Genomic DNA, 12,383 nt, shown 5'->3' with positions numbered 1-12,383 from the left:
AGTTAGGGTTAGAGTTAGGGTTAGAGTTAGGGTTAGAGTTAGGGTTAGAGTTAGGGTTAGAGTTAGGGTTAGAGTTAGGGTTAGAGTTAGGGTTAGAGTTAGGGTTAGAGTTAGGGTTAGAGTTAGGGTTAGTTAGGGTTAGAGTTAGGGTTAGAGTTAGGGTTAGAGTTAGGGTTAGAGTTAGGGTTAGGGTTAGGGTTAGGGTTAGAGTTAGGGTTAGAGTTAGGGTTAGAGTTAGGGTTAGAGTTAGGGTTAGAGTTAGGGTTAGAGTTAGGGTTAGAGTTAGGGTTAGAGTTAGGGTTAGGGTTAGAGTTAGGGTTAGAGTTAGGGTTAGAGTTAGGGTTAGAGTTAGGGTTAGGGTTAGAGTTAGGGTTAGAGTTAGGGTTAGAGTTAGGGTTAGAGTTAGGGTTAGAGTTAGGGTTAGGGTTAGAGTTAGGGTTAGAGTTAGGGTTAGAGTTAGGGTTAGAGTTAGGGTTAGGGTTAGGGTTAGGGCTGGGGCTAAATTTAGGGTTAGGGCTAGGGTTAGGGTTAGGCTACTTTCACACTAGCGTTTTTTGGCTTCCGTCGCAATGCGTCGTTGGAGAAAAAACGCATCCTGCAAAAGTGCTTGCAGGATGCGTTTTTTCTCCATTGGCTTGCATTAGCGACGCATTGCGACGGATTGCCACATGTCGCATCCGTCGTGCGACGGATGCGTCGTGCTTTGGCGGACCGTCGACACAAAAAAAAATACATGTAACTTTTTTGTGCGACGTGTCCGCCATTTCCGACCGCGCATGCGTGGCCGGAACTCCGCCCCCGCCTCCCCGCACCTCACAATGGGGCAGCGGATGCGTTGAAAAAACAGCATCCGCTGCACCCGTTGTGCGGCGCTTACAACGCTAGCGTCGGTACGTCGGCCCGACACACTGCGATGGGCCGAGTACGACGCTAGTGTGAAAGTAGCCTTAGGCTTCTTTCACACTTGCGTCGGTACGGGGCGGTCGCAATGCGTCGGCCCGATGTACCGACGCACGTTGTGAAAATTGTGCACAACGTGGGCAGCGGATGCAGTTTTTCAACGCATCCGCTGCCCAGTCTATGTCCTGGGGAGGAGGGGGCAGAGTTACGGCCACGCATGCGCGGAAATGGCGGACGCGACGTACAAAAAAAAGGTTACATTGAACTTTTTTTGTGACGACGGGGGCTAAAGTTATGGTTAGGGTTGGGGCTAAAGTTAGTGTTGGGGCTAAAGTTAGGGTTAGAGTTGGGATTAGGGTTAGGGTTTGGATTAGGGTTGGGATTAGTGTTACGTTTGGGATTAGGGTTGGGATTAGGGTTAGGGTTGGGATTAGGGTTAGGGGTGTGTTGGATTTAGGGTTTTGATTAGGGTTATGGTTAGGGTTGAGATTAGGGCTGTTTTGGGGTTAGGGTTGTGATTATCGTTAGGGTTGTGATTAGGATTATGGATCGGGTTGAGATTAGGGTTAGGGGTGTGTTGGGGTTAGGGTTGGAGTTAGAATTGGGGGGTTTCCACTGTTTAGGTACATCAGGGGGTCTCCAAACACGACAGCCAATTTTGCGCTAAAAAAGTCAAATGGTACTCCCTCCCTTCTGAGCTCTGCCGTGCGCCCAAACAGTGGTTTACCCCCACATATGGGGCATCAGCGTACTCGGGATAAATTGGACAACAACTTTTGGGGTCCAATTTCTCCTGTTACCCTTGTGAAAATAAAAACTTGGGGGCTAAAAATCTTTTTTGTTGGAAAAAAAAATATTTTTTTATTTTCACTACTCTGCATTATAAACTTCTGTGAAGCACTTGAGCTTTCAAAGTTCTCACCACATATCTAGATAAGTTCCTTAGGGGGTCTAGTTTCCAAAATTTGGTCACTTGTGGGGGTTTCTACTGTTTAGGTACATTAGGGGTCTGCAAACGCAACATAACGCCCGCAGACAATTCTATCAAAGTCTGCATTCCAAAATGGCGCTCCTTCCCTTCCGAGCTCTGCCGTGCGCCCAAACAGTGGTTTACCCCCACATATGGGGTACCAGCATACTCAGGACAAATTGGACAACAACTTTTGGGGTCCAATTTCTCTTGTTACCCTTGTGAAAATAAAAACTTGGGGGCTAAAAAATCTTTATTGTTAAAAAATATATATTTTTTATTTTCACGACTCTGCATTATAAACTTCTGTGATGCACTTGGGCATTCAAAGTTCTCACTACACATCTAGATAAGTTCCATGGGGGGTCTAGTTTCCAAAATGGGGTCACTTTTGGGGGGTTTCTACTGTTTAGGCACATCAGGGGCTCTCCAAACGCGACATGGCGTCCGATCTCAATTCCAGTCAATTTTGCATTGAAAAGTCAAATGGCGCTCCTTTGCTTCCGAGCTCAGCCATGCGCCCAAACAGTGGTTTACCCCCACATATGGGGTGTCGGCGTACTCAAGACAAATTGTACAACAGCTTCTGGGGTCCATTTTCTCCTGTTACCCTTGATAAAATAAAAATTTGGAGGCAAAAAGATCATTTTTGTAGAAAAAATGCGATTTTTTTATTTTCACGGCTCTACGTTATAAACTTCTGTGAAGCACCTGGGGGTTTAAAGTGCTCACCACACATCTAGATAAGTTCCTTAAGGGGTCTAGTTTCCAAAATGGTGTCACATGTGGGGGGTCTCTACTGTTTAGGCACATCAGCGGCTCTCCAAACGTGACATGGCGTCCGATCTCAATTCCAGCCAATTCTACATTGAAAAAGTAAAACGACACTCCTTCTCTTCCAAGCTCTGCGGTGCGCCCAAACAGTGGTTTACCCCCATATATGAGGTATCGACGTACTCAGGAGAAATTGCACAACAACTTTTGTGGTCTAATTTCTCCTGTTACCCTTGTGAAAATAAGAATTTGTGGGCGAAAAAATCATTTTTGTGAAAACAAATGCGATTTTTTATTTTCACGGCTCTACGTTATAAACTTCTGTGAAGCACTTGGGGGTTCAAAGTGCTCACCACACATCTAGATAAGTTCCTTGGGGGGTCTAGTTTCCAAAATGGTGTCACTTGTGGGGGGTTTCCACTGTTTAGGCACATTAGGGGCTCTCCAAACGCGACATGGCGTCCGATCTCAATTCCAGCCAATTCTGCATTGAAACAGTCAAACGGTGCTCCTTCACTTCCAAGCTCTGCGGTGCGCCCAAACAGTGGTTTACCTCCACATATGGGGTATCGGCGTACTCAGGAAAAATTGCACAACAAAATTTGTGGTTAAATTTCTGTTTTTACACTTGTGAAAATTAAAAAAAATGGTTCTGAAGTAAAATGTTTGCAAAAAAAAGTTAAATGTTCATTTTTTTCTTCCACATTGTTTTAGTTCCTGTGAAGTACGTAAAGGGTTAATAAACTTCTTGAATGTGGTTTTGAGCAGCTTGAGGGGTGCAGTTTTTAGAATGGTGTCACACTTGGTTATTTTCTATCATATAGACCCCTCAAAATCACTTCAAAGGTGATGTGGTCCCTAAAAAAAACATGGTGTTGTAAAAATGAGATATTGCTGGTCAACTTTTAACCCTTATAACTCCCTAACAAAAAAAAAAAAATTGTTTCCAAAATTGTGCTGATGTAAAGTAGACATGTGAGAAATGTTATTTATTAACTATTTTTTGTGACTTATCTCTCTGATTTAAGGGCATAAAAATACAAAGTTTGAAAATTGCAAAATTTTAAAAATTTTCGCCATATTTCCATTTTTTTCATAAATAATCGCAAGTAATATCGAAGAAATGTTACCACTAACTTGAAGTACAACATGTCACGAAAAAACAATCTCAGAATCAGCGGGATCCGATAAAGCGTTCCAGAGTTATAACCTCATAAAGTGACACTGGTCAGAATTGTAAAAATTGGCTCGGTCATTAAGTACCAAATTGGCTCTGTCACTAAGGGGTTAAAGATTTTTCTGTATTTTCATGACTCTGAAAATTGTTCATTCACTCTGAAGGCATCAAAACTATGAATTAACACATGTGGAATTATATACTTAACAACAAATTGTGAAACAACTGAAATTATGTCTTATATTCTAGGTTCTTCACAGTAGCCACCTTTTGCTTTGATGACTGCTTTGCACACTCTTGGCATTCTCTTGATGAGCTTCTAGAGGTAGTCACCGGGAATGGTCTTCCAACAATCTTGAAGGAGTTCCCAGAGATGCTTAGTATTGTTGGCCCTTTTGCCTTCACTCTGCGGTCCAGCTCTCCCCAAACCATCTCGATTGGGTTCAGGTCTGGTGACTGTGGAGGCCAGGTCATCTGGCGCAGCACCCCATCACTGCCTGCTGCACAAAGTCTCCTCTTAACAGTTGTTGTAGAGATGTGTCTGCTGCTAGCACTCTGTGTGGCATTAACCTGGTCTCTAATCTGAGCTGCTGTTAACCTGCGATTTCTGAGGCTCGTGACTTGGATAAAGTTATCCTCAGAAGCAGAGGTGACTCTTGGTCTTCCTTCCCTGGAGCGGTCCTCATGTGAGCCAGTCTCTTTGTAGCGCTTGATGATTTTTGCCACTGCACTTGGGGACACTTTCAAAGTTTGACCTTCATTTCTTGAAGTAATGATGGCCACTCGTTTTTCTTTACTTAGCTGCTTTTTTCTTGCCATAATACAAATTCTAAGTCTATTCAGTAGGACTATCAGCTGTGTATCCATCAGACTTCTGCACAACACAACTGATGGTCCCAACCCCATTTATAAGGCAAGAAATCCCACTTATTAAACCTGACAGGGCTCACCTGTGAAGTGAAAACCATTCCCGGTGACTACCTCTTGAAGCTCATCAAGAGAATGCCAAGAGTGTGCAAAGCAGTCATCAAAGCAAAAGGTGGCTACTGTGAAGAACCTAGAATATAAGACATCATTTCAGTTGTTTCACACTTTTTTAAGTATATAATTCCACATGTGTTAATTCATAGTTTTGATGCCTTCAGTGTGAATGTACAATTTTCATAGTCATGAAAATACAGAAAAATCTTTACATGAGAAGGTGTGTCCAAACTTTTGGTCAGTACTGTGTACGTATGTTATACTGGGGTGTGTGTGTGCATTATATATCTATGTTACACTGGGGTGTGTATTATATAATACGTACACACATCAATGTAACATACATATATACATATCGGAGTATGTTGCACTGATACGGAATCACAGAAGAGACTGAAGGATCCACTGAGCCTCATACACAGGAGATCCGGGGTCAGGTCTCCAAGATGTCTGGAGCAACGTCCTGCCGAGATCCTCTGTAACCTGTGTACAAGTGACGAAAAGAGATGGAGGCGATGGGCGGATACCAGATACTGATGATGGAGGAGATGGGCGGTTACCAGATACTGATGATGGAGGCGACGGGCGGTCCCATGATAGTGGCGGTGGAGGCGACGAGCGGTCCCCAGGTACTGGCGGTGGAGGCGACGGGCGGTCCCCAGGTACTGGCGGTGGAGGCGACGGGCGGTCCCCAGGTACTGGCGGTGGAGGTGACGGGCGGTCCCCAGGTACTGGCGGTGGAGGTGACGGGCGGTCCCCAGGTACTGGCGGTGGAGGTGATGTGCGGTCCCCAGGGACTGGCGGTGGAGGTGACGGGCGGTCCCCAGGTACTGGCGGTGGAGGTGACGGGCGGTCCCCAGGTACTGGCGGTGGAGGCGACGGGCGGTCCCCAGGTACTGGCGGTGGAGGTGACGTGCGGTCCCCAGGTACTGGCGGTGGAGGTGACGGGCGGTCCCCAGGTACTGGCGGTGGAGGTGACGGGCGGTCCCCAGGTACTGGCGGTGGAGGTGATGTGCGGTCCCCAGGTACTGGCAGTGGAGGTGACGGGCGGTCCCCAGGTACTGGCGGTGGAGGTGACGTGCGGTCCCCAGGTACTGGCGGTGGAGGCGACGGGCGGTCCCCAGGTACTGGCGGTGGAGGTGACGGGCGGTCCCCAGGTACTGGCGGTGGAGGTGACGGGCGGTCCCCAGGTACTGGCGGTGGAGGTGACGGGCGGTCCCCAGGTACTGGCGGTGGAGGTGACGCGCGGTCCCCAGGTACTGGCGGTGGAGGTGACGCGCGGTCCCCAGGTACTGGCGGTGGAGGTGACGCGCGGTCCCCAGGTACTGGCGGTGGAGGTGACGTGCGGTCCCCAGGTACTGGCGGTGGAGGTGACGGGCGGTCCCCAGGTACTGGCGGTGGAGGTGACGGGCGGTCCCCAGGTACTGGCAGTGGAGGCGACGGGCGGTCCCCAGGTACTGGCGGTGGAGGCGACGGGCGGTCCCCAGGTACTGGCGGTGGAGGCGACGGGCGGTCCCCAGGTACTGGCGGTGGAGGTGACTGGCGGTCCCCAGACACCGATAGGATTTACGTTTCTTTTTGCTTGGTTCCGTTTGTATTTCGTTTATTTTTATCAATTAACTATTAACCCGTTTATTACTGGAGGCGTTTTTACTGTGCAGCACTTTTTCCAGCACTGAGGCTATGTGCACACGTTGCAGATTGACGCTGTGGAACTGCCGCTGTTTTCCATGCGTTGTAGTAATGTGCTGCAGAAAAAAAACGCATGGAAACGCTGCGGTGTTTTTTCCACAGCATGTCAATTCTTTGTGCGGATTCCGCAGCGGTTTACATCTGCACCACAATAGGAATCCGCAGGTGTAAAACCACAGGTGGAATACACACAAAAACTTCAGTAAATCCGCAGGTAATTCGCAGTGCCTTTTACCTGCGGATTTTGCAAAAACAGTGCGGAAAAATCCGCACACCAATCTCTAGTATGTGCACATAGCCTTAGACTTCTTTGCAGCGCTGTGTGTTGTATACATGTCTGCACATGGTATATAGGGACGTACAGTCATTCTCATGTCTACAGACCTTTTGTGGTGACTGTCGTGTTTGGGGCACAGTGACGTCCCTTTTACACCTACTGCTGCTCCCTTCGCCTTTTCTCCTGTTATGGGATACTTAGGTGATATTAATGGGTTAGGCTACGTTCACATTAGCGGCGCCCGCCGCAGCGGCGGGCGCCGCAGCGGCGCCGCATGCATCATGCGCCCCTATATTTAACATGGGGGCGCATGGACATGCGGTGCACTTGCTTTTTGCGCCGCATGCGTCCCTGCGGCGCCCGCGTCGGGTCGCGGAGGACGCAGCAAGTTGCATTTTTGCTGCGTCCAAAATCAATGGAAAAAAGGACGCATGCGGCGCAAAAAGCTGCGTTGTGCATGTGTTCACATTTGCGCTGTGCGTTGCGGCGGCGACGCTGCGGCGCACACCGCAAATGTGAACGTAGCCTTAATTGATTTTGGGAATGTTAGCACTATTGATTGATATGTGGCTGTATAGAGCGGTTTTATGTACATTGGTTTTGTTGTTGGAGTGGAGTCTATACTGGGGCACCGTTGTGACGCAGATGCCATCATGCGCCAGTAGATTGCTGGCACCACCCTGTCACCCGTAAGATATAATGGAGCGGGTCATCCAACTCCGCAGGTGACCGGGCTGTTATCTGTGTGGCTGCCACTTCCCATCTTATTTTTAACATCATTTTGTCAGTCTGCCCTGTATGTATAGTGATGAGCTGACGTCCTCTGATAAGTTATTATCCGAGTGTGCTCGAAAAATATGTTCGCGTTCCCGCAGCTGCGGGACATGCAGCCGCGGGAACTCGGAACATGTTTTTTGAGCACGCCGGGGACACACTGCTAGCACACGAGCACGCTCAGATAAGATCTTATTAGAGCTTGTTCGTTCATCAGTCATGAACCCTGTCCCACTAATTGCCCCCCGGTGGTCGGCTGCCGTCATCAATCCGATAGTAATCGGTGTAACCGGATGATGTTGGGAGCGGCGTCTGCCCAGGCCTCGTCCAGGAACGCTCGGAGTAACGCTGGTCTCGATTGTGGCTGCAGGGCCGCGGCTCTCATGTATAATACGGTGTAATCATGGGTTTATGGTCATGACTTTATTTATTGCAGATAAAAACTTTGATGATGAAGATTCTGTTGATGGAAACAGACTGTCATCCGCCAGCTCCACCGCGTCCTCCAAAGTGCCACCACCTGCCCGCAAACCGGTGACTATGGGGACGGCTCGGAGGCCCGGGACTACTGCAGTCGCCACCAAACCTGGAGGTGAGTTACGAGAGGCTGAGGGTCTCCATTGTGTGTACATAGCGGCCCCTGAGGAGCGAGATCCCTGCACATCCTGTCTGGTCACTGGTGGAGATGATGGAAGTCCTCCAGGTATTACTTGTTTCACCTTTCACTTCTGCAAACAAACTAAACTTAAAGAGGAAGCCAGAGATCAACTGATCCCGCATGGCCTCTTCATCTTCAGTTTGAAGGGGGAGGCAGTGACGCCAGCGCTGTTTAGATCCACTGCAGCAGTGGAGAGGAGCTGCATCACCTGATCTGTATCCATCATCGGCTGCAGCGGTGGAGAGGAGGTGATCATCACCTGATCTGTATCCATCATCGGCTGCAGCGGTTAAAAGGAGCTGCATCACCTTATGTGTAGCAATGATCGGCTGCAGCGGTGGAGGAGAGCTGCATCACCTGATCTGTATCAATCATCGGCTGCAGCGGTGGAGAGGAGCTGCATCACCTGATCTGTATCCATTATCAGCTACAGCGGTGGAAAGGAGCTGCATCACCTGATCTGTATCCATCATCGGCTGCAGCGGTGGAAAGGAGCTGCATCACCTTATGTGTAGCAATGATCGGCTGCAGCGGTGGAGGAGAGCTGCATCACCTGATCTGTATCAATCATCGGCTGCAGCGGTGGAGAGGAGCTGCATCACCTGATCTGTAGCAATCATTGGCTGCAGCGGTGGAGAGGAGCTGCATCACCTGATCTGTAGCAATGATCAGCTGCAGCTGTGGAAAGGAGCTGCATCACCTGATCTGTATCAATCATCGGCTGCAGCGGTGGAGAGGAGCTGCATCACCTGATCTGTAGCAATCATTGGCTGCAGCGGTGGAGAGGAGCTGCATCACCTGATCTGTAGCAATGATCAGCTGCAGCTGTGGAAAGGAGTTGCATCACCTGATCTGTATCCATCATCGGCTGCAGCTGTGGAGAGGAGCTGCATCACCTGATCTGTATCCATCATCGGCTGCAGCGGTTAAAAGAAGCTGCATCACCTGATCTGTATCAATCATCGGCTGCATAGGTGGAGAGGAGCCTGCATCACCTGATCTGTATCATCGGCTGCAGCGGTGGAGAGGAGCTGCATCACCTGATCTGTATCATCGGCTGCAGCAGTGGAGAGGAGCTGCATCACCTGATCTGTATCCATCATCGGCTACAGCGGTGGAAAGGAGCTGCATCACCTGATCTGTATCCATCATTGGCTGCAGCGGTGGAGAGGAGCCTGCATCACCTGATCTGTATCATCGGCTGCAGCGGTGGAGAGGAGCCTCATCACCTGAACTGTATCATCGGCTGCAGCGGTGGAGAGGAGCTGCATCACCTGATCTGTATCATCGGCTGCAGCGGTGGAGAGGAGCCTGCATCACCTGATCTGTATCATCGGCTGCAGCGGTGGAGAGGAGTTGCATCACCTGATCTGTATCATCGGCTGCAGCGGTGGAGAGGAGTTGCATCACCTGATCTGTATCATCGGCTGCAGCGGTGGAGAGGAGCCTCATCACCTGAACTGTATCATCGGCTGCAGCGGTGGAGAGGAGCTGCATCACCTGATCTGTATCATCGGCTGCAGCGGTGGAGAGGAGCCTGCATCACCTGATCTGTATCATCGGCTGCAGCGGTGGAGAGGAGTTGCATCACCTGATCTGTATCATCGGCTGCAGCGGTGGAGAGGAGTTGCATCACCTGATCTGTATCATCGGCTGCAGCGGTGGAGAGGAGCTGCATCACCTGATCTGTATCATCGGCTGCAGCGGTGGAGAGGAGTTGCATCACCTGATGTGTATCCATCATCGGCTGCAGCGGTGGAGAGGAACTGCATCGCCTGATCAGTATCCATCATCGGCTGCAGCGGTGGAGAGGAGCTGCATCACCTGATCTGTATCATCGGCTGCAGCGGTGGAGAGGAGTTGCATCACCTGATCTGTATCCATCATCGGCTGCAGTGATGGAGAGGAGCTGCATCACCTGATCTGTATCCATCATCGGCTGCAGCGGTGGAGAGGAGCTGCATCGCCTGATCAGTGTTCATTTCCATTTGACTTCTCAGTTCTCTGGTGATGGTCATGGCGGCTGTCGCCTCTGATCGATCATCACCGGACTGGACGAACATGAAGCCTCCTCTTTATTGGCCAGATATTGTGCGGTGGCTTCAGAGGCAGGTTATGGTGAATGGCGGAGCGGACGCTCCTGTGTAAGTCTGAGGTGGATACAGGAAATGGAGGTCGGGGAACTAAACATTTGTTTGTTTCAGGAACGAAAGAAGGTGCCGGAGCCTTAGACGAGGAAGACTTCATCCGAGGGTTTGAGGATGTCCCGTCTGTGCAGGTGAAGCTCGGCGAGTGGTGAAGCTCGGCGAGTGCTGCCGCGTCTGCGCTCTCATCGATTACTTTTTTTTTTTTTTTACCTCATGTTTTTAATGGCGATAATAAAACGCGTGACATAGTAAAGGCGGTCCTGGATCTGCATTCAGGGGGGAAGGGGGGGTCGCCGGCTGCAGTTGGGGGGGGGGGGGGATGCTGGCCGCAGTCGGGGGGAGGGGGGTTTGCTGGCCGCAGTCGGGGGGGGGGGGATGGGGGTCGTTGCGGGGTTGCTGGCCGCAGTCGGATAGACCTGTAGATCATAGGGCCACTTTAGCACCTCGGTGTACAGCCGGGGCCCCTTTTGTACCCTCGGCTGGGGGTCCGGCTGTGCAGCCTTGTCCTTACCACCATCCGGTCACGGCTTGTGTTTGCCCATCACAGACATGGCAGCCTTGTATTTAGTGTTATCGTAGTGATGGTTAAAGAGCAAACAGAGGGTTTCATGTGTCCACGATTGTCAGTTCCCTGCACTGTGTCTCCTCTTCCAGATCTACTCAAGCCGAGACCTTGAGGAGCAAATCAATAAAATTCGGGAAATCCTGTCAGATGATAAGCACGACTGGGAGCAGAGGATCAGCGCGGTAAGGAGGTGACAGGCGTCCGGGCGCCATCATGTGGGGGTTAACCTTGGGTAGAGGATTATGTGACCATTGGTGATGATGGGAGACACCCTGTGGTGAGGGTCACCCCACAATAGCTTCTTAGAGCTCCAGTCATCGCATAGTGAGCTGCGTCCATCCGTCCTTCTATGTCCGCATTATGCTTTCAGCTTAAGAAGATCCGATCCCTGCTCTTGGCCGGTGCAGCAGAATACGACAACTTCTTCCAACACCTGCGTCTGCTTGATGGAGCGTTCAAGCTCTCCGCCAAGGACCTGCGCTCCCAGGTGGTTCGAGAAGCCTGCATCACCCTGGGGTGAGTGGAGCAGACGAGTCCTGACAAACCTGCCGGTGAATGTGCTGAGCGCAGGAGCTCACGCCATCCGCATTACTTCCACTGACACATTGGCTGCTGCAGGGGGGTGCGGGCGGCTGCTGCTGCTGCTGGAGGGGGGTGCAGGCGGCGGCTGCTGCTGGAGGGGGGTCCGGGCGGCGGCTGCTGCTGGAGGGGGGTCCGGGCGGCGGCTGCTGCTGCAGGGGGGTCCGGGCAGCGGCTGCTGCTGGAGGGGGGTCCGGGCGGCGGCTGCTGCTGGAGGGGAGTCCGGGCGGCGGCTGCTGCTGGAGGGGAGTCCGGGCGGCGGCTGCTGCTGGAGGGGGGTCCGGGCGGCGGCTGCTGCTGCAGGGGGGTCCGGGCAGCGGCTGCTGCTGGAGGGGGGTGCGGGCGGCTGCTGCTGCTGCTGGAGGGGGGGTGCAGGCGGCGGCTGCTGCTGGAGGGGGGTCCGGGCGGCGGCTGCTGCTGGAGGGGGGTCCGGGCGGCGGCTGCTGCTGGAGGGGGGTCCGGGCGGCGGCTGCTGCTGGAGGGGGGTCCGGGCGGCGGCTGCTGGTGGAGGGGGGTCCGGGCGGCGGCTGCTGCTGGAGGGGGGTCCGGGCGGCGGCTGCTGCTGGAGGGGGGTCCGGGCGGCGGCTGCTGCTGGAGGGGGTCCGGGCGGCGGCTGCTGCTGGAGGGGGGTCCGGGCGGCTGCCACAGAGACCCTGACTTTTTAACTATGGATTTCACTTTATTTTACATCAGGCACCTTTCTTCTGTCCTGGGGAACAAATTTGACCATGGAGCTGAAGCAATTATGCCCACGGTTTTCAACCTAGTTCCTAACAGTGCCAAAATCATGGCCACCTCCGGCGTGGTGGCCATTCGATTAATTATACGTGTAAGTATCTTTGGTTGCTCTGGCCGAGGTGTCTGCTTTCTTGTGTATGTATAATGTATA

The 12,383-nt window shown here is 51.7% G+C and overlaps 1 protein-coding gene across 1 annotated transcript in view; it reads left to right on the top strand.

Moving 5' to 3' along the window:
• Positions 1–12,383, top strand: part of CLASP1 (cytoplasmic linker associated protein 1) — a 148,731-nt gene that overhangs the window by 64,575 nt on the left and 71,773 nt on the right. Inside the window, exons 9-13 of the mRNA XM_077273293.1 lie at positions 7,982–8,137; positions 10,408–10,481; positions 11,005–11,097; positions 11,286–11,431; positions 12,188–12,323. Of these exons, the coding sequence (XP_077129408.1) occupies positions 7,982–8,137; positions 10,408–10,481; positions 11,005–11,097; positions 11,286–11,431; positions 12,188–12,323 (605 nt within the window). The remainder of the gene's footprint in view (positions 1–7,981; positions 8,138–10,407; positions 10,482–11,004; positions 11,098–11,285; positions 11,432–12,187; positions 12,324–12,383) is intronic.

The sequence above is a fragment of the Ranitomeya variabilis genome, chromosome 7, assembly GCF_051348905.1.
Source record: "Ranitomeya variabilis isolate aRanVar5 chromosome 7, aRanVar5.hap1, whole genome shotgun sequence".
NCBI classification, from domain to species: domain Eukaryota; kingdom Metazoa; phylum Chordata; class Amphibia; order Anura; family Dendrobatidae; genus Ranitomeya; species Ranitomeya variabilis.
Note: the sequence above shows the minus strand (reverse complement) of the source record. Positions and strands in the feature narration are given on the sequence as shown.